The 26,815-nt window shown below is 41.2% G+C and overlaps 1 protein-coding gene across 5 annotated transcripts in view; it reads left to right on the top strand.

Annotated features, from left to right (window-relative positions):
- LOC118397035 (beta-1,3-glucosyltransferase-like) overlaps positions 1 to 26,815 on the top strand; it is a 149,831-nt gene that overhangs the window by 26,129 nt on the left and 96,887 nt on the right. For 3 of the 5 annotated variants that reach the window (XM_052467098.1, XM_052467097.1, XM_035791436.2), the window contains one exon: positions 25,856 to 25,895. In XM_052467098.1, the coding sequence (XP_052323058.1) occupies positions 25,856 to 25,895 (40 nt within the window). Of the gene's footprint in view, positions 1 to 25,553; positions 25,641 to 25,855; positions 25,896 to 26,815 lie in introns of all 5 variants that reach the window. The other 2 variants (XM_052467101.1, XM_052467099.1) reach the window with 1 other exon arrangement.

The raw sequence follows: 26,815 nt of genomic DNA, 5'->3' as shown, positions 1-26,815 counted from the left end.
ACTGTGTAAACCTCCAATTGTTCTCATATTCCACCCACTAAAACCTCCCCTTTAGAGCTGTACTATAATATTTGCCATGTTAAGCATACTGTATCTGGAACTGTGTAAACCTCCAATTGTCTTTAATATTCCACCCACTAAAACCTCCCCCATATCTAGGTCTGGTGTCACTAAGACCTAAGAGATCTAACCAAATAGCATGGAGAACAGTCACTAAAATAAAATACTAATAAATAATATTATTATAATTAATAAGAGCACAATATTATAGTTTCATGCTTATATTAAGAAAGTCCGAGCAAAGGCTATGAGCATGTGAGCCCAGTCTTGTCAGTTCATTGGATCCAACTGTTTGAAAACATTAAGAGATAAAATACCTATAAACATCGCAAGAACTGTTCTTTTGTCCATTTCCATGCACGCTGCCTATCGGCAGAGAGACGTGTTTCATGTCGTCCTTCTTATATCCTGTTATAGTCCAACAAGAAGGAATAAGGAACATGCATTCTAACAGCCGCTAATGACTGCAAGTAAAAATAAGTCTTCGTCATCACACTACCCATAAAGGGAAAATCATTTTAACTCACGATCGACCCTGACACAGCCATGGCACAATAGCAAAGAATACATGCAGTACTGACAATCCAGAGCGAGTAATCCTGTAAATCCAACCCTCTCTCCACCCATACACATTTAGTTTTTTTATTCCAGGTTCGTTGCTCTATCACCTCGGCTGTTTTACACACACAGTTGAAGTCGGAAGTTTACAGTCTGGCTTTTTTATGCTGGTTTTAGCGTAGTGGCTTCTTCCTTGCTGAATGGCCTTGTTATGTCGATATAGGACTCGTTTTACTGTGGCTATAGATACTTTTGTACCTGTTTCCTCCAGCATCTTCACAATGTCCTTTACTGTTGTTCTGGGATTGATTCACACTTTTTGCACCAAAGTACGTTCACCTCTAGGAGACAGAACGCATCTCCTTCCTGAGCGGTAAGATGGCTGCGTGGCCCCATGGTGTTTATACTTGCGTACTATTGTTTGTACAGATGAACGTGGTACCTTCAGGCGTTTGGAAATTGCTCCCAAGGATGAACCAGACTTGTGGAGATCTACAATTTTTTCCTGATGTCTTGGCTGATTTCTTTTAATTTCCCCATGATGTCAAGGAAAGAGGCACTGAGTTTGAAGGTAAGCCTTGAAATACATCCACAGGTACGCCTCCAATTGACTCAAATTACGTCAATTAGGCTTTCAGAAGCTACTAAAGCCATGGTGTCATTTTCTGGAATTTTCAAAGCTTTTTAAAGGCACAGTCAACTTATTGTATGTAAACGTCTGACCCACTGGAATTGTGATACAGTGAATTATAAGTGAAATAATCTGTGTGTAAACAATTATTGGAAAAATTACTTGTGTTGTGCATAAAGCAGATGTCCTAACCGGCTTGCCAAAACTATAGTTTGTTAACAAGAAATTTGTGGGAAAACATGTTTTAATGACTCCAACCTAAGTGTTTGTAAACCTCTGACTTATATATACAGTTGAAGTTGGAAGTTTACATATACTTTGGAGTCATTAAAACTCGTTTTTCAACCAGTCCACAAATGTCTTGTTAATTAACAAACTATGGTTTTGGCAAGTCGGTTAGGACATCTACTTTGTACATGACACAAGTCATTTTTCCAACAGTTGTTTACAGATGATTTCACTTATAATTCACTGTATCACAATTCCAGTGGGTCAGAAGTTTACATACACTAAATTGACTGTGCCTTTAAACAGCTTGGAAGATTCCAGAAAATTATGTCATGGCAAACATCTCAAGACATCAGTCATGAAGTTAAAACTTGGTTGCAAATGGGTCTTCCAAATGGACAATGACCCCAAGCATAACCTTTCTAGCGCAGGCAGTCCCCTTGCCACCCACCTCAACAACATCCGGTGAAATTGCAGTGCGCAAAAATTCATTTTACACAAATATAAATATTTAACATTCATGAAAATAAAAGAGTTATACATCAAATTAAAGCTTAACTTCTTGTTAATCCAGCCGCTGTGTCGGATTTCAAAAAGGCATTACGGCGAAAGCCCACTATACGATTATCTGAGGATGGCGCCCCGCATACAAAAGCATGAAAAACATATTTCAACAAGGCAGGTGCGCAACGAAAGTCAGAAATAGTGATATAATAAATACCTTACCTTTTGAAGATCTTTTGTTCGATAATGTCCTTCTTTATATCCCCAAAACTCAGTTTAGCTGGCGCGCTTCAGTCAGTAATCCACCCGTTTCCCTCCTCCAAAATGCATACAAAATGAATCCCAAACGTTACTAATAAACTTCTCCAAACAAGTCAAACAATGTTTATAATCAAAGCTACCCTAATATGTAAATAAAATATACAATTTAAGACAGAGAATCGTTATTGTCTTTACCGGAGATAAACAACAAAGAACGCACTCTCATCCACGCGCATGAAAACACTACAGGCAAAATGGGAGCCACTTAGAAAAACGACAAAAACGACAAATTCTAGCTAATTTTTCCAAAAACAAGCCTGAAACTCTTTCTAAAGACATCTAGTGGAAGCCCTAGGAACTGCAATCTGGGAGGTTTTGGCCTCATAATAAACATGAAAGCAATTGGATACAGTGGTAGGCTGAATTGTTTTTTGGGGGGGGATGGTTTGTCCTCAGGGTTTTGCCTGCCATATCAGTTCTGTTATACGCACAGACATCATTTTAACAGTTTTAGAAACTTTAGAGTGTTTTTTATCCACATCTAATTATATGCATATCCCAGCTTCTGGGCCTGAGTAACAGGCAGTTTACTTTGAGCACACTTTTCATCCAGATGTCAAAATACTGCCCCCTAGCCCAAAGAGCAACATCTCAAGACATCAGTCAGGAAGTTAAAGCTTGGTCGTAAATGGGTCTTCCAAATGGACAATCAGCTCAAGCATACATCCAAAGTTGTGGCAAAATGGCTTAAGGACAACAAAGTCAAGGTATTGGAGTGGCCATCACAAAGCCATGATCTCAATTCCAATAGAACATTTGTGGGCAGAACTGAAAAAGCGTGTGTAGGCAAGGAGGCCTACAAACTTGACTCAGTTACACCAGCTCTGTCAGGTGGAATTTGCCAACATTCACCCAACTCATTGTGGGAAGCTTGTGGAATGCTACCCGACACATTTTACCCAAGTTAAACAATTTAAAGGCAATGCTACCAAATACTAATTGAGTGTATGTAAACTTCTGAGCCATTGGGAATGTGATGAAAGAAATAAAAGCTGAAATAAATCAGTCTCCCTGCTATTATTCTGAAATTGCACATTCTTAAAATTAAGTGTTGATCCTAACTGACCTAAGACAGGGAGTTTTTACTCGGCTTAAATGTCAGGAATTGTGAAAACTGAGTTTAAATGTATTTGGTTAAGGTGTATGTAAACTTCTGACTTCAACTGTGTGTGTATATATATATATATATACATATTTTATATACATAAATGTATCCATAATTGTGATGTGGTGCAAAGGTGTATTGGGTACTGCTTCAGCAGGAGCTAGCTACCATTCATAGCCACGTTGTAGTCTTCGAGTTCTTGAACTTTTAAAAACAAAAAAATTTTTTTTTTTAGTGGTCAATAATTCTGCTTCTCTGCTCGGAGCCTTTTGAAAGTGGGGTACAGGGCACGTCGTCTCCCCACTTTTTCATGAGGAAATTGTTTATCAATAGAGAATGGGGTGTTCTTCAGCTCCCTACCCTGTTGTAACAAGGCAATCTCCATTTTGTAGTGAGTTAGCATAGGTGAGTGGTGGCTTTCAGATTGAACATGGGTGGGCATGAAAAATACACCCCTTCTTTATGTGAATCAGTGAAAGCTGCTGAGGGGAGGACGGCTCGTATTAATGGCCGGAACGGAGTCAATGGAAAGGTTTGATTTATTTGATATCCTACCACTTATTTCACTGTAGCCGTTACCACAAGCCTGTCCTCCCCAATTAAGGTGCCACCAACTTCCTGTGATGTGAATAGGCCTGTGGCCAGTCACAGGTAAAGATCTGAAGGAAGGAAGTGGGGTCTGCATCCCAAATGGCACCTTATTACCTACATAGTGCACTACTTTTGACCACAGTCCTATGGGCCCTGGTCAAAAGTAGTGCACCCTATAGGGAATAAGGTGCCATTTGGGATAAACACTAGGTCTCAGCATCAGCAGGTGTCCTTGATTGGAATGCACTTATTAACCAGGCTCTGGAAGACGTGGCTGTCAGCTGACTCACCATTAACCCCAATTTCAATAATATTGAAATGTACAACCACTTTCTCTCCAGGCCTCTTCTCGACGTAATGCCCCTGATCTTTCTCCACCCCTGTAACCCCAATTTTTATATAGATTGCAGTAGATGTATTATAGATGTGTAGTATGTATGCGATGTATAGGCTGCATCCCAGAATGGCACCCTATTCCTTTAGTGCACTACTTTGGACCAGAGCCCTATGGGCCCAGAGTAGGAAATAGTGTACCACTCTCTCCAGCCCTGTCTGTGCCATGGTTGAGGGCTATACAGATACATCTTCCCATGTCGACAGACACTGCAGATTAACAGATTACAGTCAATCAGTCCTCCATTTTGCTACTAGCCATGTTTTGAGGCTAACATTCGATGGGTGTCAGAGTTAGTCAGCCTCCATCTCAGTCTCTCTCTGTTTCTCTTTATCTCTGTATCTTCACTGCAGTGGCCGACACTCTCACTACTCCCCTGCTCGATGGATAACCACTCCAGGCCGGAGAGAGAGACGGTCAAGGAAGAAATGTTTTACTGAGAGATGTATCTAAGCCTACGAGATGGGTTGAGTGTTGTGGACTCAGTGTAATGTGTTTCTAACACCACAGGTTCCTGCAAAATGGCTGACAACCTCCTGTCAGAGAGACAGACGGAGTGCTATCTATGCTCCAGCCCTGGCTGGCAGCAGACACGGGCTCCAGACGCTGAGAAAAAAAGCAAAAGGAGCCGATCGACTACAGCTCTGAGCCGAGAATAATCCATCTCTGGGATAATGGTGAAAATGCTGCTGGATTTGACCTCAGCGCTCTCTGCCACTGTCCATCAAATCATTTACTGTGAGGGACGCCAGTGTTATGCACTCCTGGAATGGGCTCTGAATGGACCGTCGTTTCTTTGCTTTAACAATGCCATACAGATAGCAACTGTACATCGCCTTCAATCAGCAATACTCTGTCTGCCGACTTTGTGCTAAACGCCTGCAGGCGTCCAGACTTTTACTGAAGCCAAGCAGAGGAATATTCAGATCGCTTAATTGTTTTTCTACAATAACAGATTAGTATAACTATTCAGTTCTCCAAGTGACTGGAGAGTATTCTCAGAGTGATGGGTCAAAGGTTATCTGTTAACTAAGCCCTTAGATCGCACATTGTGTTTTTAAACCTTTATTTAACTAGGCAAGTTAGGTAAGAACAAATTCTTATTTACAATAATATATAATAATAATAATATATAATAATAATAATATAATATATGCCATTTAGCAGACGCTTTTATCCAAAGCGACTTACAGTCATGTGTGCATACATTCTACGTATGGGTGGTCCCGGGGATCGAACCCAATGACAGCCTACACCGTCCAAACCCAGACCAGGACGACACTGGGCCAATTGTGCATTTGCCCTGGTTGCAATTTATTTCAGCCCAGTACTGAGTTACCTTCAGACAACTTCCCTGAAGCTTGTGTGCGTCGCAGAGCAGAACAACTGACACCTTTTGTGTTCGTGAGAGTCTCCAGTTTCAATATGGTAACGTATTAGTTTGTAGCGCCAACGGTTCAGTCTGGACAGTCAAAATGAGGAAATCTGCGACAGAGTTCAGACGAATGCCGTAAAGCTTGTGGATATTGTAAAGCAAAACAACCGACCCTGTAGTCTTTCAGCTGTGCTAACATAATTGCAAAGGGGTTTTCTAATGAACAATTAGCCTTTTAAAATGCTAAACTTGGATTAGCTAACACAACGTGCCCGTTGGAACACAGGAGTGATGGTTGCTGATAATGGACCTCTGTATGCCTTTGTAGATATTCCATAAAAAATCTGCCGTTTCCAGCTACAATAGTCATTTACAACATTAACAATGTCTACACTGTATTTCTGATTAATTTGATGTTATTCTAATGGACAAAAAACAAAGACGTTTCTTAGTGACCTCAAACTTTTGAACGGTGGTGTACATACATATATACACATACCTACATACGTAGAAATATACACATACACAAACCCTTCCACTCCCGCCTAATTGGAGTAAACTAATAAATAACAACGCTTAGGCTTCTACTTCCAGCTTAAACATACTATATACATTTTACAGACACAATATATTTTACAATAGTTATATTTTGTTTGTTTTTAGTGCCTCCATCTCTCCGTTCAGTTCTATTTGACAAATATTTTTTACTGTGCTATTTCACAAGTTCTGAACCGATTTACATTTTACGTACACGGTATATTTTACATGTTATCTTGTTATTAGTCCCACCCTTCAGCTCAATTCAGCCCCTCCCATCTATCTCTTAACACCATCCATATTGGATTTCTATTTGCCATATATTTATGCCGCTAACTTTATCGGCGGAAATAGGAGATTGAGCTGCAGCCACTACAACACAGGGAGCTATTCAATATTCTAAATGATGTCTCCGTGTGAATCTAGGGGGTTTAATACCTGAACATCTCTAAAACTAAGATCATTGTATTTGGTTCAAATCATTCCCTAAATTCTAGACCTCAGTTGAATCTGGGATTGAATGGTGTGGCTGTTAAACATGTTGAGGAAACTAAATTACTTGGTGTTACCTTAGATTGTAAACTGTCATGGTCAAAACATATAGATTCAATGGTTGTAAAGATGGGGAGAGGTCTGGCCGTAATAGAGATAATCTGCTTTTTTGACACCACACTCCAAAAAGCAAGTTCTGCAGGCTCTAGTTTTGTCTCATCTCGATTCTTGTCCAGTCGTGTGGTCCAGTGCGGCAAGGAAAGACCTAGTTAAGCTGCAGCTGGCCCAGAACAGAGCAGCACGTCTTGCGCTTCATTGTCGTCAGAGGGCTGATATAAATACTATGCATGACAGTCTCTCTTTGTTAAGAGTTGAAGAGAGACTGACTGCATCACTTCTTCTTTTTTATAACAAACATCAATGTGTTGAAAATCCCAAATTGTTTGCATAGTCAACAACACACAGCTTTGACATACACTTACCCCACCATGCCCCCAGGGGTCTTTTCACAGTCCCCAAATTCAAGAAAGCGTACAGTATTACATAAAGCCATTATTGCACGGAACTCCGTTCCATATCATATTGCTCGAATAAACAGCAAACCTGTTTTAAAAAAACAAACGGGATAAAGCAACACCTCACGGCACAACGCCTCTCCCCTGTTTGACCTAGATAGTTTGTGTGTATGTATTGATATGGAGGCTGTGTGTGCCTTTTTAGTTCTGTCCTTGAGCTGTTCTTGTCTATTAATGTTCTGTATTATGTCATGTTTTGTGTGGACCCCAGGAAGAGTAGCTATTGCTTTTGCAGCAGCTAATGGGGATCCTGATAAATTACCAAAAACCTTGTCTGTATTACCCACCTGTCCTATTTTTTTCTCTCACTGCAGTCTCACAGGATTGGGTCTTGGGGCGAACAACAGAAACGAGAGGCCACACTCACACTCTGTCCATTTAGTGGCAGCACCTGTCTAACCAGTCAATGAATCATCGTCCTCACTTTGAATCACTCTGTGGCAGAGCAATAATCTGCCATCTCTCTTCTGCTTTCGAGGCTGTGCTGCTGCTAAGGGAGACTGAGAGAGAGACCACTGTCAGCTTGTGTGTGTGTGTGTGTGGGGGGGGGGGTTGATGATAGTGGGGGGTTGATGATAGTGGGGGGGGGGATCGGTGCTTGCATGCGAGACTGGGACTCTGGCACAGATGGGATTATGGCTCCTGCTCTGCTCGGGCTCATCTGTGACAACTGTGAACTCCATCTGGGGACACAGTGAAGGACAATGGCCTTTTCACCTCATTGGTATTCCGGGGCGTTTTGAACTCATTACTGGCTTTATAGTGTTTCACCACTGTCTGTCGAAGCACTGCTGCAACACGTTATATTTTACCTGGAAGGCTGCAGCAGAAGCAAACTCCTTTGCCGGCGACTCTTTCGCACGCGACTGGCTGGGGGACAACGCTTGTGCGTTGGTGGCTCCATGCACTCGTGAATGCTCTCGTATCTCTTCCGTGTGGAAAATCGCTTAACCTGTCTGAAGGCTCTCATATATATATATATATATATATATTGGTTAACTTATGCCCTTGGATACATTTGTTCATACGGGCAGAATATTGTATAAAATAAATCAATGAAAATGTACTGCATTTATCTTTCTTTTAGACAGAATACATTAAACAGGGTTGGATGAAAACAACTAGATTTCTTTAAATTCCATGAATCTACTAATACATTCATTAATAAAATAAAGATAAAGATGTGCACATAATTAAATGTTACTTCAACCTTGTAATAATTAGTAGATACATAATCTAATGATCAATATAATAACACTAGGCCTATGATATTTTCTTGAATAGGCTTAGCCTACTCAAATATCACAATTGTCTTTTGCAAGAGCTGTGCAGATTCATTCATTTTCAACACATGACAGATTATAGATTCTGATTGCACTGCTGTTTGTGAGAGTATTACATGCTGACCACATTGCTCGGGTCGCAAAAAAAATCAATTTATCAATACATGTTATTCAATCATTACACCCACACTGCTCGCACGCGCCAAAGAACATCTGCATAGCCAGGCTCTAAAATAGAACTTGATTCTATTGATGACGCTTGGTGCGCTGCAAGTCCCACCTCTCCCATCTCCTCATTGGATTTTAGGAGCATATTCCCAGGTGGGTGTTTGAAATATGAACTGAGGTCCACACTCCAGTCCAGTTGTTGGTGGTAATGCACCTTAAAGTTAGTTGTCAACCGCCATTTAAAGTCCGAAGAAGAATCCTGAAGGAGAGATTAATAGAAACAAACTTGGTTGATGGTTTTATCTGTGGATTAAACAACAAAGTCACATACATGCAAAAATGTTTAACAATTAAACATACTCCGGGGGAAAAAACAGCTAGGCTCGTCATTACAAAACACTTAACAAAACAATCCCACACAAAGACATAGGGGGAACAGAGGAATATGTATTTGCAGTTGATTAGGGAATGTAAACAAGGTGTGCGGGGAACAAGACAAAACAAATGGAACAATGAAAAATGGAGCGGCGATGGCTAGAAGGCCGGTGACGTCGAACGCCGCCCGAGCAAGGAGGGGAGCCGACTTCGGCGGAAGTCATGACACCAGTTGTGAATGTTCTGAAAGCTTATCTGAATACAAAACCCATCGACCCCTTATGGGCCATCAGCGGGACAAAAGTATGAGATGGAGCGCTATTAACTCTAGCACTGCTTCATTAAATGTTCAAATTAATATTTTAGGCAACACCATATTTTTTTCACGGGTACAGGAATCCAAAATGATGTATGCGACTGCAAGATTGAACGCCTGACTTGCGTTGTTCTTCAATAGGCTAAGCGTAGGCTAATAGATCTACTTATTGGGTGTGCATTTGGTATCCAGCTGTTTAGTTAGGCCTAGTGATATTGTCAAACATCAGCTGATCCAGGACATATTTTTCTCAAAGAGAGTCAAGTGAAAACAGCTGTTATACGCCTATAGCATGCAATGGAAAAACAGCCAAGTGCGGGAAAACGGTGTTTGGTTGAATGTCCAAAATATTTTGATGTCTTGTTCGTTGCACCAGTGAAGACATTTTGGATCTAATGTCCCTACAGTTGTTTCTGTTATTGTCTGCTTGATTTACAGCAAGGTCTCTAGAAGATTGAACAGAGAAAGCATCAAGGTAATGAGTTCATGCTTTCATACGTTTCTGTGTGTTGGATGGGACACTGCGTCTAGGCTACTGTGTGCAATTGTGTAGGAGAGGCAATTGTGCGAACACCCAAGGTACATCCTTCAATTTTTATTTTAGTTTATTAGTATCCCAATGACGCCAATGGCGACAGCTAGTCTTACAGGGGTCCGACACATAACGAAAAACACATTACAAACAAAATACAATTTACATACATATAAAAGCATTAACGTGTGTGCATCTATCAGTTACACATACAGTGCCTTCAGAAAGTATTCATACCCCTTGAGCTATTCCACATATTATGTTATAGCCTTAATTCTAAATGAATTTGGAAAGAAATGTATCACCCATCTACACACTATTCCCCATAATGACAAGGTGAAAACATGTTTTTAGACATTTTTTTCAAATTAATTGAAAATTAAATACAGAAATACCTCATTTAAGTAAGTATTCACACATTATTGTGAAGTGGGAAAGTCTAGGAGCAGCAACGGTTTAGCTGCGAAGTGGTAGGCCACACAAGCTCACAGAACGGAACCGCCGAGTGCTGAAGCGCATAGTGCGTAAAAATCGTCAGTCCTAGGTTGGAACACTAACTACCGAGTTCCAAATTGCCTCAGGAAGCAATATCAGCACAAGAACTGTTCGTCGGGAGCTTCCTGAAATGGGTTTCCATGGCCGGGCAGCCGCACACAAGCCTAAGATCACCATGCGCAATGCCAAGCGTCGGCTGGAGTGGTGTAAAGCTCGCTGCCATTGGATGCTGTAGCAGTGGAAACACGTTCTCTGGAGTGATGAATCACTCCTTACCATCTGGCAGTATGACTACAAATCTGGGTTTGGCGGATGCCAGGGGAACGCTACCTGCCACAATGCATAGTGCAAACGGTAAAGTTTGGTGGAGGCGAAATAATTGCCTGGGCCTGTTTTTCATGATTCGGTCTAGGCCCCTTAGTTCCAGTGAAGAGATATCTTAACTCTACAGCGTACAATGACATTCTAGACGATTCTGTGCTTCCAACTTTATGGCAACAGTTTGGGGAAGGCCCTTTCCTGTTTCAACTTGGCAATGCCCAAATGCACAAAGTGAGGTCCATACTGAAATGGTTTGTCGAGATCGGTGTGGAAGGACTTGACTGGCCTGCACAGAGCCCTTGGAACACCGACTGCAAGCAAGGCCTAATCGGCCAACATCAATCCCAATCCTGTGGCTGAATGGAAGCAAGTCCCCGCATCAGTGTTCCAACATCTAGTGGAAAGCCTTCCCAGAAGAGTGGAGGCTGTTATAGCAGCAAAGGAGGGACCAACTCCATATGAATGCCCATGATTTTGGAATGAGATGTTCGACGAGCAGGTGTCCACATACTTTTTTAATAGGTGCCCTTCTTTGGCATTGGAAAAACCTCCCTCGTCTTTGTGGTTGAATCTGTGGTTGAAATTCACTACTCGATTGGGGGACCTTACAATTATATGTATGTAATTGGGTAGTTATTCAAAAATCATGTTAACCGCTAATATTACACACACAATCCATGACCATGCAACTTATTATGTGATTTGTTAAGCACATTTTTCCCTCTGAATTTATTTAAGCTTGCCATAACAAAGGGGTTGGGTAGTTATTGACGCAATACATTTCAGAAAAAAATAGTTACTCAAATGAAATTCCACTTTTACTTTATATTTGTGTGTAGATCAGTGAAACACAATCGAAATGTAATCAATTTTATGTTCAGGCTGTAACACAACAAAATGTAGAATAAGTAAAGCTGTGTGAATACTTTGCAGTTTGAGAGTGGCAGAGACCGAAGCGCGCATGGAAAACCGTAGATATCAATTCAGGCTACAAGTGTATGTAGAATGTCATTACAATACACAGGTATTTTGTAACAGATCTCGTTCCATTCCGGTTCACTGTTGGGGTTTGGATTCTGGAATTATTTTGTGAGTGGAGGAACGTGCGAGTGTATTTTACAAAAGCGCCTTTTTGGCAGTGATTGTTTGACAATCAAATAAAACATAATGAGTGATACACTAAAAGGCATAGGCAGTGTGTCCATAAGGCAGTTAAGTTTTCACCAAAGTAAATAGAAGTCAATTACCGAAATGATATGTCCTCATTCATTTACTCCTGTCTATACATAAATACAATAATTCAAAATAGGCTACTACAACAGAAATCACAGCGGATCATTAGCTTCTTTTTTGTTTTTTACCTATTGATTGTTTTAAATCGCATAGCGCACACTGCAAATACCAAAATTATGATTGTGCGTTGCGACTGTCAGTGAAAAGCAGAGACCCAGCCAGGCATCTCGCAATATAAACAAATACAATTGCGGAAAAAAACGGTTTGGAAAGACAAATGGCCAATTGCTGTAAAGAGAAGACAATGAAAAGACTCTTGTCTTTAAAATTCTCAATGTAATCTTATTCGCACCAGCGGAGAACATCTGGCATATCCACTGGAGTGTGTGCATAGTGATGGTCTTTATCTTTGGATCAGTTCCACTTTTGTTTGTTTTTGGACAATCTTTTCCTCCTCCAGGTTAGATGGACGTCATATTGTATTTGTGTTTCCCCTTTTTGTAGGCATATTATATGGATCAGATAAAGTTGTATTAATCTGTTTGCCAGTGTCAAAAAAAATTGTTTGCACAGGCTTGAGTGTCTGTACCGGTAAGAAATTAAATCTACTTTCACCTCTGCATAACACAAGTTTTTATTCAACAACAGATTATGGTCAAAAATATCAAAGGCTGCGATGAAATCTAACAGTACAGCTCCCACAATCTGAATATGATTTATTTTAACCAATTATAATAATAATAATAATATATGCCATTTAGCTGACGCTTTTATCCAAAGCGACTTACAGTCATGTGTGCATACATTCTACGTATGGGTGGTCCCGGGAATCGAACCCACTACCCTGGCGTTACAAGCGCCGTGCTCTACCAACTGAGCTACAGAAGGACCATATCAGTCATTTGTGTCAGTGCAGTAAATGCTGAGTGCCCTTCTCTCTTGTTAATTCCTTTACAGAGAAATATCATTATATTTGGTCAAACACAATTATTTCCAATAGTTTGCTTAGAGCTGACAGCAAGTGGATAGGTCAGCTGTTAGAACCAGTGAAGGCCTGAGGACAAACACGTTCCTCTAGACTCAGATTAAAGATATGAGAGATAGGAGTGGCTATAGAGTCGGCTACTATCCTCTGTAGCATCTACGTTGTCAATGCCAGGTTTGTCATTATTGATCAATAACAATACTTTTTCTACCTCTCCCACACCAACTTTACAAAATTCGAATTTACAATACTTTTCTTTCATTAGTTTTTTTAACGGATAAGTACGATGGCTCACTGTTCATTGTTGTCGTTTCTTGCCTGTGTTGCCAATCAGTAATCATTAAAATAATTGGCAACGTCAAATGTTTTTGATTAATAAGCCATCTGAGTCAATTAAATTATGAAAGATGGAGTTTAATGTCTTTTTGACCATAATTTCTAAATAAGTACTGAAGTACGTTTTTTCCCTCATTCTTTATATAATTGATCTTCGCTTCATTATACAGTTGCTTCTTTTGGTTGATTTTAGTCACATAATTTCTCAATTTGCAGGAAATCAGCCAGTAAGATGTGCAGCCAGACTTATTAGCAACTCATTTTGCCTCATCTATTTCAACCATACAGTTTTTCAATTCCTCATCAGTCCATTAAGCCGTTTCTTAACAGGTGCATGTTTATCAATAATTGGAAGAAGCAATTTCATGAACTCATCAAGTGCAGCATCTGGATGCTCCTCATTAATCATATCAGACCAATAAATATTTTTAACATCCACATACTGTAAGAGTCACAGCTAAAAAATGTGTATGATCTCTTATACTTTATTTTAGGCCCAGTTTTTGGATCCTTGGCTTTCCTGGATATAGCCCCTGTGATCACTGCATCCAATGGGTACGAACACAGCTTTAGAACAAAGTTCTTCATTCTTAATAAAAATGTGATAATTTCATTCAAATTGTTCCTGTAGTGTTTGTAAACACCCTGGTAGGTTGATTAATAACTTGAAGCAGATTACAGGCACTGCTTACTGTGAGAACCTTCCTATTGGGCAGACAGCTTGATGAAAACCAGTCAATATTCAGGTCTCCAAGAAAGTAACCTCTCTATTTACATCACATACATGATCAAGCATTTCACACACATGATCTAGATACTGACTGTTAGCACTTGGAGGTCTATATCAACATCCCACAATCATAGGTTTTAGATGAGGCAGGAGATCCTGCAACCACAACACTTCAATTACATTTGACATGAGATCTTCTCGAAGCGTTAGATGGATATGGCTCTGAATATAAACCGCAACAGCTCCCCATATGCATTTCTGTATCTTCTGTAGATGTTATATCCTTGTATTTCTACTGTTGTATCAACAAAATGAAATATCTAAGAATTTCTCATAAATTGCTAATATAGAGCATGAATGTTATCTGATGAATAAGGTTCATGAAATCAATAACTTGCTAAGGCTACATATATTAATATAGGCTATTTTAGCTAATATGGAAAATAACAAACAAAGCAAGAGGGGAAAATGTATACATTATCCAGCAGTCCATCAATCAGTTGGTGTTTATAAGTTTGTGTGTGCTGTGAGGTTGAAGCTACGAGCCCACATGCTTGGCTCTCTCATCCCTTCCAGGCTTTGACAATGAGCCTGTCAAATCAGTTGTAAGCAATGTCCCCACACGCTCTGGCAGCTTTCATGGCTGGGATAAATTATTTTATCTTCTGGCGCACAGATTCAAGATAGTCCTTCAGGAAGAAGTACGTTCCTCTCTAGTTCTTGTCTCTTTCCAGAACAGCTACATTGTCCTTGACCACTATCACCTGGGCCGGTGGTGGGTTTTCGAGTCCTGAGGACGTGCTCCATCTCAATCTTCCTTTGGTCCATCTTCAGTTTCTCAGTTATCATTTCCCTAATTTTGTCCTCAGACTCCAGATTTCCAGAGGAGATTCTGCAATTCCGTCTTCAACAATGTTCCTCCTCCTTCATTGTCCCTTGAGATAATCTGATCTCTCTGTCGTTATCATGGGTTCACATACAGAACTGTGGTCCTCTCTCAGATTTCTGTCATGTTGCTGTTCTCCGGTTTAAACTCATTGAGCTCAACCTGAGAGAACTGCAAACTGTTCAGGTGCTGGACCCCTCTGGTCAGACCGTCTATTCTTTTATTAGTTGACTCCACAAGTATTTGGACACAACCCTATTTTCTTGTTGTTGTAATAGCAGCTTGTAGAACTCTTTTTGTTTGTTTAAAAGATTCTTCACCAGTGATAGTGTCAGGCTTCGAAGAGTGATGTGTGTGGAGTCAGGTGCAGAGAGCAGAGGATTCGGAAACACCATTTATTCTGGAACAATCACAGCGAACCAAAGAGGGTAACGACGAACACAGGCGTCAAACACTCCAAAATGTACAACACCGGTACATACGCTGTACAGGGGAAATAAATGACAGAACACTCCTGTACCAAAAACCGCAAACAAGCCCGCACAAACACAGGCAGGCTAACTGAACTTAAATAACCCCAACCCAAAACTCAAAACAAGGAACAGGTGAAACCAATTAGACCAAACGAAAAGGGGAAAAGGGATCGGTAGCAGCTAGTAGACCGGTGGCGACGACCGCCGAGCGCCACCCGAATGGGAAGGGGAGCAACCTTTGGTGATAGTCGTGACAGATAGAGACACCACTGTCCTCAACAGTACTCCCACCGGCTTTGGCCTTTGTCACGGTAGCAATGTAGTCTACGCTGTTACTCCTTGCAATTCCAGACAGGGCAAGTCTCAGGGCAGATGCAAACAGCAACAAACAGAAGGGATTCAAGCAGTCACACTCCCGGGACAGTTCGTGGTCCTACCCGCAAGTGCTGTGGGCTGTGTGCAAGCTGCTAAGGAAACGTGGCTAGCTCGCTAACGTAAGTTAGAAGCTAGGCTAGCATCTATGCCAACAAGGGAACAATGAGCTACTTCTCTGGAGCCAAATAAACCTGTGATATGGTGAACAGCCTACACCTTAATGTGATGTTATACTTTATGTACAGTACCAGTCACAAGTTTGGACACAGGGTTGTTCTCAATATTTTCTACATTGTAGAACAAGAGTGAACACATCAACACTATGAAATAACACTCATGGAATCATGTAGTAACGTGTTAAACAAATTAAAACGTATTGGGATTCTGACAAGGAGCCACCCTTTGCCTTGATGACAGCTTTGCACACTCTTGGCATTCTCTCAACCAGCTTCATGAGGTAGTCACGTGAAATGCATTTTAAAAGGTGTGCCTTGTTAAAAGTTCATTTGTGGAATTTCTTTCCTTAATCCGTTTGAGCCAATCAGTTTTGTTGTGACAAGCTGGTATACAGAAGATAGCCCTATTTGGTAAAAGACCAAGTCCATATTATGGCAAGAACAGCTCAAATAAGCAAAGAGAAACAACAGTCCATCATTACTTTTAAGACATGAAGGTCAGTCAATCTGAAACATTTTAAGAACTCTCATGAGGACCGCCACAGGAAAGGAAGACCCAGAGTTACATCTGCTGCAGAGGATAAGTTAATTTGAGTTAGCCTCTGAAATTGCAGCCCAAATATATAACAGAGACATCTCAACATCAACTGTTCAGGGGAGACTGCATGAATCAGGCCTTCATGGTCGAATTGCTGCAAAGAAACCACTACTAAAGGACACAAATAATAAGAAGAGACTTGATTGGGCCAAGAAACACGAGCAATGGATATTAGACCGGTGGAAATCTGTCCTTTGGTCCAAATTTGAGAATTTTGGTTCCAACCGTCACACGATTTTTGGTTCCAATCTCTGCATGTGTGGTTCCCACCGTGAAGCATGGAGGAAGAGTTGTGGGGGTGCTTTGCTGCTGACACTGTCAGTGATTTATTTAGAATTCAAGGCACACTTAACCAGCATGGCTACCACAGCATTCTGCATCGATACGCCATCCCTTCTGGTTTGCACTTCGTGGGACTATCATTTTGTTTTTCAACAGGACAATGATCCAACAAAACTACAGGCTGTGTAAGTCCTATTTGACCAAGGATAGTGATGGAGTGCTGCATCAGATGACCTGGTCTCCACAATCACCCTACCTCAATCCAATTGAGATGGTTTAGGAGTTGGACCGCAGAGTGAAGGAAAAGCAGCCAGCAATTGCTCAGCATATGTGGGAATGCCTTCAAGACTGTTGGAAAAGCATTCCAGGTGGTTGCGAGAATGCAAAGAGTTTGCAAAGCTGTCATCAAGGAAAAATATATGTTTTGATTTATTTGACACTTTTTTGGTTACTACATGATTCCATATGTTATTTCATAGTTTTGACATCTTCACTATTATTCTACAATGTAGAAAATAGTCAAAATAAAGAAAAACCCTGAAATGAGTAGGTATGTCCAAACTTTTGACTGGTACTGTATGTTGACAATTTTTTTGAATGTATGTCATTTATGTCAATTTGGGCAAAAGAAAGCCACGAGAAAGATATACACGTTTCAAGGCATACCATTGGAACCGGAAACAACCCGTTTGACTCATTGTAGACAACTTTCTGTTATTCAGGACATTTAATGACAACAAATGAGTAGCCTAGTGGACCTATAAACAAAATTAGTTGGTGAATTTGAATGATGTAAATAATGATAAGAGCCCAGTAACAGATGGACTCCGATCCCTTTAATCATGGAGGTTATTGTTACTTTGTGTCTCCAAAATCAATGTTTCCATTTCTATCGTCATGTGACAGATGTTTCCATTTCTATCGTCATGTGACAGAGTATCTCTTAAATTGAAACGACCAAATGTCTGCCTTTTACCAGATCCGAATACTTTCGCATGAAATGTTTATTTTCATAAATTAGGTAGCCTATGCTACAAAATATAATATTTTGCCCATATGAACACACTTATTTTAGGCCATTGCCTAAAGAACAGCTACATGATTTAATTAAAAGCAGGAAATAGACACATTGTTTCACATTCTTTAATAAAAGACTCAAACACAAACAGCCAATAGGCTACAGCTCGCTTAAGTTTTCCCCGCCAAATATGCTTAAGGAAACTCTGTGTCTTAACGATGTTAAGTGCGCGGGGGCAGGGGTCTGTACGGAGCTTAGTACCTTCCACAAAAGTTTTGCTTGACAAAAAGACACTTAAACGTCTGTGTATATAGAATTGTCATCAATGGTGTATAATACAATTAGGTGGGTGCTTTTGTGTGTGTGTTAATGTGCATGTGTGAATTGGAAATGTGTTTTTTTTTCTTGGAGAGTGGAGTCATGGCCAGGGTCTGCCATTTTCAGAGTCGAAAACAGCAGGTCTGGTACAAGGTAGCATGTCCGGTGAATAGGGTAGGGTTCCATAGCCGCAGGCAGAACAGTTGAAACTGGAGCAGCAGCATGTCCGGGTGGACTGGGGACAGCAAGGAGTCATCAGGCCAGAGAGAGAATTAGAGGGAGCATACTTAAATTCACACAGGACAGGAGAGATACTCCAGATATAACAGACTGACCCCAACCCGCCGACACAAACTTTTGCAGAAAAATACTGGAGGCTGAGATAGGAGGGGTCGGGAGACACTGTGGCCTCGTCCGACTATACCCCCGGACAAGGCCAACCAGGCAGGATATAACCCCACTCACTTTGTCAAAGCACAGCCCCCACACCACCCCCACCCCCACACCACTAGAGGGATATCTTCAACTACCCTGAGACATGGTCGAGTATAGCCCATGAAGATCTCCCCCACGGCACGAACCCAAGGGGGGCGCCAACCCGGATAGGAAGATCACATCAGAGACTCAACCCTCTTAGGGATGGCATAGAAGAGCACCAGTAAGCCAGTGACTCAGCCCCTGTAATAGGGTTAGATAGGCAGACCATTCCATTAAAATGGAGCTCTAACGGAGAAAGCCCTGCCTCCAGCTGTTTGCTTAGAAATTTTTGGGACTATGGAGGCCTACGTCTTGTGCCCGTAGCGTACGTGTAGGTATGTACGGCAGGACCAAATCGGAAAGATGGGTAGGAGCAAGCCCATGTAATCCTTTAGGTTATCAGTAAAACCTTGAAATCAGCCCTCCTTAACAGGAAGCCAGTGTAGAGAGGCTAGCACTGGAGTAATATGATCAACTTTTGGGGTTCTAGTCAAGATTATAGCAGCTGTGTTTAGCACTAACTGAAGTTTATTTAGTGTTTTATCTGGGTACCCGGAAAGTAGAGCATTGCAGTAGTCTAATCTAGAAGTGACATCATTTTTGGACAAAGTTTCAGATTTTTGAAATGTTACGTAGATGGAAAAAAAACTGTCCTTCAAACAGTCTGTATGTTAGTCAAAAGAGAGATCAGGGTCCAGAGAAACGCTGAGGTCCTTTACAGTTTTATTTGAGACGTACAACCATCAAGATTAATTGTCAGGTCCAACAGAAGATCTATTTTGTTTCTTGGGACCTTGACCTAACATCTCTGTTTTGTCCAAGTTTAAAAGTAAAACAATTGCCTGAATGTCTGAAACACAGGCTTCCAGGGAAGAGAATTTTGGGGCTTCACCATGTTTCATTGAAATGTACAGCTGTGTATCGTCCATATAGCAGTAAAGCTAACATTATTTTCCCGAATGACATCACCAAGAGGTAAAATATATATTGAAAACAGTAGAGGTCCTAAAACGGAACCTTGAGGAACACCGAAATGTACAGTTGATTTGTCAGAGGACTAACCATCCACAGAGACAAACTGATATCTTTCCGACAGATAAGATCTAAACCAGGCCAGAACTTGTCCGTGTAGACCAATTTGGGTTTCCAATCTCTCCAAAATAATGTAGTCATCGATGGTATCAAAAGCCGCACTAAGGTCTAGGAGCACGAGGACAGATGCAGAGCTTTGGTCTGACGCCATTAAAAGGTCATTTACCACCTTCACGAGTGCAGTCTCAGTGCTATGATGGGGTCTAAACCCAGACTGAAGCATTTCGTATACATTGTTAGTCTTCAGAAATGCAGTGAGTTGTTTCGCAACAGCTTTGTCTAAGATTTTTGAGAGGAATGCGAGATTTGATATAGGCCTATATATTTTTTTAAATATTGTCTGGGTCAAGGTTTGACTTTTCCAAGAGAGGCTTTATTACTGCCACTTAGTGAGTTTGGTACACATCCGGTGGATAGGGAGCTGTTTATTATGTTCGACATAGGAGGGCCAAGCACAGGAAAAAGCTATTTTTCAGTAGTTTATTTGGAATAGGGTCCAGTATGCAGCTTGACGGTTTCGAGGCCATGACTGATTTCATCAATGTTTCAAGAGATATAGTATTAGAAAACTTGAGTCTCTCCCTTGATCCTAGGTCCTGGCAGTGTTGTGCAGACTCAGGACAACTGAGCTTTAGAGAAATATGCAGATTTAAAGAGACGTCCGTAATTTGCTTTCTAATGATCATGATCTTTTACTTAAAGAAGTTCATGAATTTATCACTGCTGAAGTGAAAGCCATCCTCTCTTGGGCAATCCTGCTTTTTAGTTAGCTTTGCGACAGTAACAAAAATGAATTTAGGATTGTTCTTATTCTCCTCAATTAAGTTGGAAAAATAGGATGATCGAGCAGCAGTGAGAGCTCTTCGATACTGCACGGTACTGTCTTTCCAAGCGTATCAGAAGACGTCCTGTTTGGTGTAGCGCCATTTCCGTTCCAATTATCTGGGAGCTTTCTTCAGAGCTCGTTGTATTTTCTGTATACCAGGGAGCTAGCTTCTTATGACAAAAGTGTTTTTGTTTTTGGGGGTGTGTCTGCATCTAGGGTATTACGCAAGGTTACATTTAGTTCCTCCGTTAGGTGGTTAACCGATATTTGTCCTCTGACGTCCTTGGGTAGGCAGAGGGAGTCTGGAAGGGCATCAAGGAATCTTTGGGTTGTCTGTGAATTTATAGCACAGCTTTTGATGCTCCTTGGTTGGGGTCTGAGCAGATTATTTGTTGCGATTGCAAATGTAATAAATGGTGGTCCGATAGTCCAGGATTATGAGGAAAACATTAAGATCCACTATTTATTCCACGGGACAAAACTCGGTCCAGAGTATGACTGTGACAGTGAGTAGGTCCAGAGACAGGCTGATAGTGGTCAAGTTCTTGAGGTTCAAGCACAAGGTACCTGTTCGGGAAAGAGTCAAGATCTTAAGAGAAATCTACTGTATATCTTCCGCAACAAGGTCTATCATGAAGCTGTGCATCAGAAGAGGAAATAACTTATCCAAGCTGCCAGAGCGCTACGACAGGCTCATTGTCCACCATTCTTGACACTCCTCGGAAACACCGTATAACTGGAAATGAAAGTCAACTTGCAGACGCCTGGCACGCCATAAGAAGTCGCTAGAGCGCGATGGGACAAGGACGTTACGGCCAAATCCTCCCCTAAACCCAGACAATTGTGCGCCGCCTCATTGGTCTCCCAGTCACGGCCGGCTTGTGACAAAGCACTAAGGTAACCTGCCTAAATGACTTCCCAACCCGTAGCACTATCGTCTGTAGCCATGAAGTGCTTTGAAAGGCTGGGCATGGCTCACATCAACACTGTTATCCCAGAAACCCTAGACCCAGCCCAATTTGCGTTCCGCCGAAATAGATCCACAGATGATGCAATCTCTATTGCACTCCACACTTCCCTTTCCCACTTGGACAAAAGGAACTCCTACGTGAGAATGCTATTCATTGACTACAGCTCAGTATAGTCAATGCTCATCATTAAGCTAATGATCCTGGGACTAAACACCTCCCTTTGCAACTGGATCCTGGACTTCCTGTTGTGCCAGGATAACAACCTTTCCCTCAACGTGATCAAGACAAAGAAGATGATTGTGGACTACAGGAAAAGGAGGACCGGGCATGCCCCCATTCTCATCGACAGGGCTGTAATGGTGCAGGTTGAGAGCTTCAAATTCCTTGGTGTCCACATCACCAACAAACTATCGTTGTCCAAACACACCAAGACATTTGTGAAGAGGGCACGACAAAGCCTATTCACCCCCCAGGAGACTGAAAATATTTGGCATTGGTCTCAGATCCTCAAAAGTTCTACAGCTGCACCATTGAGAGCATCCTGACTGGTTTCATCACTGCCTGGTATCACTGCTCGCCCTCCAACCGCAAGGCACTACCTAGGGTAGTGTATACGGCCCAGTACATCACTGGGGCCAAGCTTCCTGCCATCCAGGATCTCTATACTAGGCGGTGTCAGAGGAAGACCCTAAAAATTGTCAGACTCCAGCCACCCTAGCCACCCTAGCCATTGAACGTTCTCTCTGCTACCGCATGGCAAGTGGTACTGGAGTGCCAATTCTAGGTTTGTGAGGCTTCTTAACAGCTTCTACCCCCAAGCCATAAGACTCCTGAATAGCTAATCAAATGGCTACCCAGACTATTTGCATTGTGCCGCCCCCTCTTTTACGCTGCTGCTACTCTGTTTATTATCTATGCATAGTCACTTCACCCCTACCTACATGTACATATTACCTCCATTACCTGTGCCCCCACACATTCACTCTGTACCGGTACCTCCTGTATATAGCCACACCACTGTTATTTTACTGTTGCTCTCTTTCATAATTTGTTTATTTTAATTTTATTTTTACTTCACTTTATTTTTTAAAAACGGTATTGTTGGTTAAGGGCTTGTAAGTAAGCATTTCACCCTAAGGTCTAGAAATACAATTTGATTTGATGTAAACAACTACTTTCTTGGGGACCTGACTAATTGACTGGTTCTCAAGCTGTCCACTCAAGAGCAAGCTTCTCACGGTAACCAGTGCCTGTAATCTGGTCCAGGTTATAAATCAATTTACCAGGGTGTTGACAAACACTACAGGAGCAAGATCATCCACATGTATCGATCACATTTGTACTAATATTGTGGAACAATGCTCTAGCTGGTTCCGTACCCATTGGATCACAGTGATCGGCTGCTAGAGCGTTGGGCCATTAACCAAAAGGTTACAAGGTAAAAATCTGTTGTTCTGACCCTGAACAAGGCAGTTAACCCACTGTTCCCCGGTAGGCCGTCATTGTAAATAAGAATTTGTTCTTAACTGACTTGCCTAGTTAAATAAAGGTTAAATAAAAAATAAATAAAGTAATTGTGGCTATATCCAGTACTTTAAATGAAATTCATTCAACTCCATCTTTCATCGAATCATATGGCTTATTCATCACAAAACCATTTGATGTTGCCAATTATTTTAATGATTACTTCCATCGTATTCATGCATATAAAACTAATAATGAAAGAACAATATTGCAAGTTCCAATTTTGTAAAGTTAGTGTGGGAGATGTGGAAAAATTGTTTAGATCAGTAATGACAAACCTCCTGGCATTATTAACTCAGAAGGAACGGTACTGGGAATGGTAGCTGACTTTTATTTTTAATCTGAGCCGAGAGGAAAGTCTTTGTCCGCAGGCCTGGAGGGAAGCCAAAGTAATTCTGCTACCCAAGATTGGTCAAGTGTCCTTTACCGATTCTAACAGCAGACCTATCAGCTTGCGGCCAGCTCTTAGCAAACTGTTGAATTTTTTGTTGTTGACCAAATACTATGCTATTTCTCTGTAATCAAATTAACAACAGACTTTCAGCAAGCTTATAGAGAAGGGCACTCACCATGCTCCCCCCCAAAAAATGATTGTGTTATGGCTTTTCTACCTGTCATATCGTGGATTTAGAGCTATCTATCTAATAGAACCCAAAGGGGTTTCTTTAATGGAAGCTTCTTTAATGTCAAACATGTCAAGTGGGTTGTACCACAGGGCAGCTCTCTAGGCCCACTGGCATTAAACAAAGCATTTGAGTATGCTGATGATTCAACCATATAAGCATCATTAACCACAGCTAATGAAGTCACTGAAACCCTTAACACAGTGTTGCAGTCTGTTTTGGAATGGATGGCCAGTAATAAACTGGTCCTGAACATCTTTAAAACTAAGAGCATTGTATTTGGTACAAATCATTCCCTAAGTTCTAGACCTAAGCTGAATCTGGTAATGAATGGTGTGGCTGTTGAACTTGTTGAGGAGACTAAATTGCTTGGCGTTACCTTAGCTTTTAAACTGTCATGGTCAAAACGTATAGAATCAATAGTTGTAAAGAGTCTGTCCATAATAAAGAGATGCTCACCACGTGCCAAAAATCAAGTCCTGCAGGCTCTAATTTTGTCTTACCTTGATTAGTGGGCGGCAGGTAGCCTAGTGGTTAGAGCATTGTAACCAAAAGATCGAAGATGGAATCCCCGAGCTGACAAGGTAAAAATCTGTCGTTCTGCCCCTGAACAAGGCAGTTCACCCACTGTTCCTAGACCATCATTGAAAATAAGAATTTGTTCTTAACTGACTTGCCTAGTTTAATAAAGGTAAAAATAATGAATAAATAATAATAAATTAGTGTGTGGTCAAGTGCTGCAAGGAAAGACCTAGTTAAGTGACAGCTGGCCCAGAACAGGGCGGCACCTCTTGCATTGTAATCAGAGGGCTGATTTTAAATGTTACGCATGCCAGTCTCTCTTGGCTAAGAGTTGAGGAGAGACCTACTGCATCACTTTTTATTAGAAACATTGTGTTGAAAATATTCTAAGAATCAGGGGATGGGATGATATAATATATAAGTAATATATAGGCTATTCATCTCATATAAGGCAGTCTGAGGATGTTAGTGTCTCTCCTTAGAAACGAGCTTCAGAGGAAAGCAGTATGAAGATTGAGAAACCCATGGGCCTGACAGACTTAAGCTACTGAGCCCAATTAAAGCCAATGTCTTTTTATCCACCAATGGCACTGAATTAAATCAGCTCTGGATGTATCTTGTCTTCCGATGCATAAATCTGTGTCTCACTCTGATCACACCCAAATCTGACAACACAAAGTACATGCAAGTGAACAAGCATCATGGAGGATTTATCGTTCTTTTGCTGCCTGCCGCTTGTCTTCAATCTTAGCATCATATCTTTCAAATGCGTCTTCTATACACAGTACTTGTTAGACTCATATTAAGGTTTGATGAATATTATAGGGAATGAAGGGAATAGGGAGAAGCAAGTGACAGGTGAGTCAAAGGGAGGTTCTGTTGTGACAGGGGTCAGGCAGCAGCTCAGCCAGGGTTAGGACATCTCTCTCTATGAGCTAAATGAACATCTCTGGTCGGTGTTGTTCTAATAGTTCTTAGTGGTCATCTCCCGAGAGAGGGTAATAGATGGCTTTCCTCTGATGGCTCCGTTGACTGTCCTCACCCCTCCCCTGGTTGCTCCGGTGATGCCAAAACGAGGTGCCACACCCGCCTCACTTTGAATTTACGACTTGTTTAAATTGTGCTCCTCTCCAATGGGACCTGCCAAGCCCAGGAGGGGAGTTATTGTTAGTCTAGAGGTAGTCATAAATCAAAACATTTCTTACTCTCTCTCCTCATTATCTGTTACCACTCTGCTTTTGCTGCAGAATTCCGGAGACTTACCAGAACTGTAGGCTATACAGTCTTCCTTCCTCCCCAAAGACTGAAACATGTCTTCTTCTGAAAGATGGGAGGTGAAAAGACTCTTCAAAGCTGTGATTGATTTCCTCATTCTTCCATGGTCTGTTGCAGGCAGCTACAGGTTGACAGCCACGGTGCAGGAATTGCTCTCTGACTGTGTCTTAATTGAGCCGAGTGCTGGTTTGTTTTGTTACATTCAATTGAAAAGTCAACCGTGCCAATAGGCCTCTTTTAATAAGTCTTTCCCTATCTCTCTCTCTCTCCTCAGAACCTAGATGCAAATGAAGTCCTCTATGACAGCCAACCTGGTGAGTCTCATTGATTATTCCCCATTCAGCTAGAAATGTTTCAATAGAAAGGACCACTTTTAAAGATGCAGTAAGTATGAATTTATTTAGCTGTTTGCTAATCAAATCTTCTGAAATGTCTCACTTGATTCAACCATTATGATTGCACTGAACAATACCTATTTACCTGTTGTTATAAGACAATGTAGTACAAAACGAAAGTGAAACAACGGAACTGCCCACTTCCTGAATCAGATGCCCATAGGGGGTGAAAATGAAAACCAAACCCAATTGCAATCCCTAGCAGAGTTAGACAAACAACTGGGCAGTGAAATAAGAAAACAAGTTGCTGCTCGCCTAGCAGGGGCGCTCCAATCCCTCCCCAGCCCGTAACACAAATACCTGAATGATCATATTTCAACCTAATTCTGAAATCAGATGTCAAAGACCCACAACTTCAGGGGTGATTGCACAGACCGGTGCACAGTGACTGAATGACAAGAAATGATGCAAGCTTACTTGAAAAAGAAGGTATGCAGTATATCAGAACAGAGGCAAGAGATACAGGACAGACTAATGGGGCGGGCTAAAGACATAGTCAGGATTATAACTTTGCACATGTGTGCGTTCCTATCAAAGTAAGTGCCTTTTTTCCTGTATATCGTGTTGTCGTTTCTACTGTAGCATACTATATGCTACATTCACAAAGTATTCAGACCCCTTTTCCACCTTTTGTTAATTTAGTCTTATTCTAAAATTTATGAAATCATTTTTTCCCCCTCATCAATCGACACACAATACCTCATAATGACAAAGCACAATTTCTTTTGCAAATGTATAAAAATCTGAAATCACATTTTAAATAAGTATTCAGACCCTTTACTCAGCACTTTGTTGAAGCAGCTTTGGCAGCGATTACAGCCTAAAGTCTTCTTGGGTAT

This window comes from Oncorhynchus keta, chromosome 18 (assembly GCF_023373465.1).
Source record: "Oncorhynchus keta strain PuntledgeMale-10-30-2019 chromosome 18, Oket_V2, whole genome shotgun sequence".
Classification (NCBI taxonomy): domain Eukaryota; kingdom Metazoa; phylum Chordata; class Actinopteri; order Salmoniformes; family Salmonidae; genus Oncorhynchus; species Oncorhynchus keta.
The sequence above is the reverse complement of the archived record's forward strand: the minus strand, read 5'-3'. Positions and strand labels throughout refer to the sequence as shown.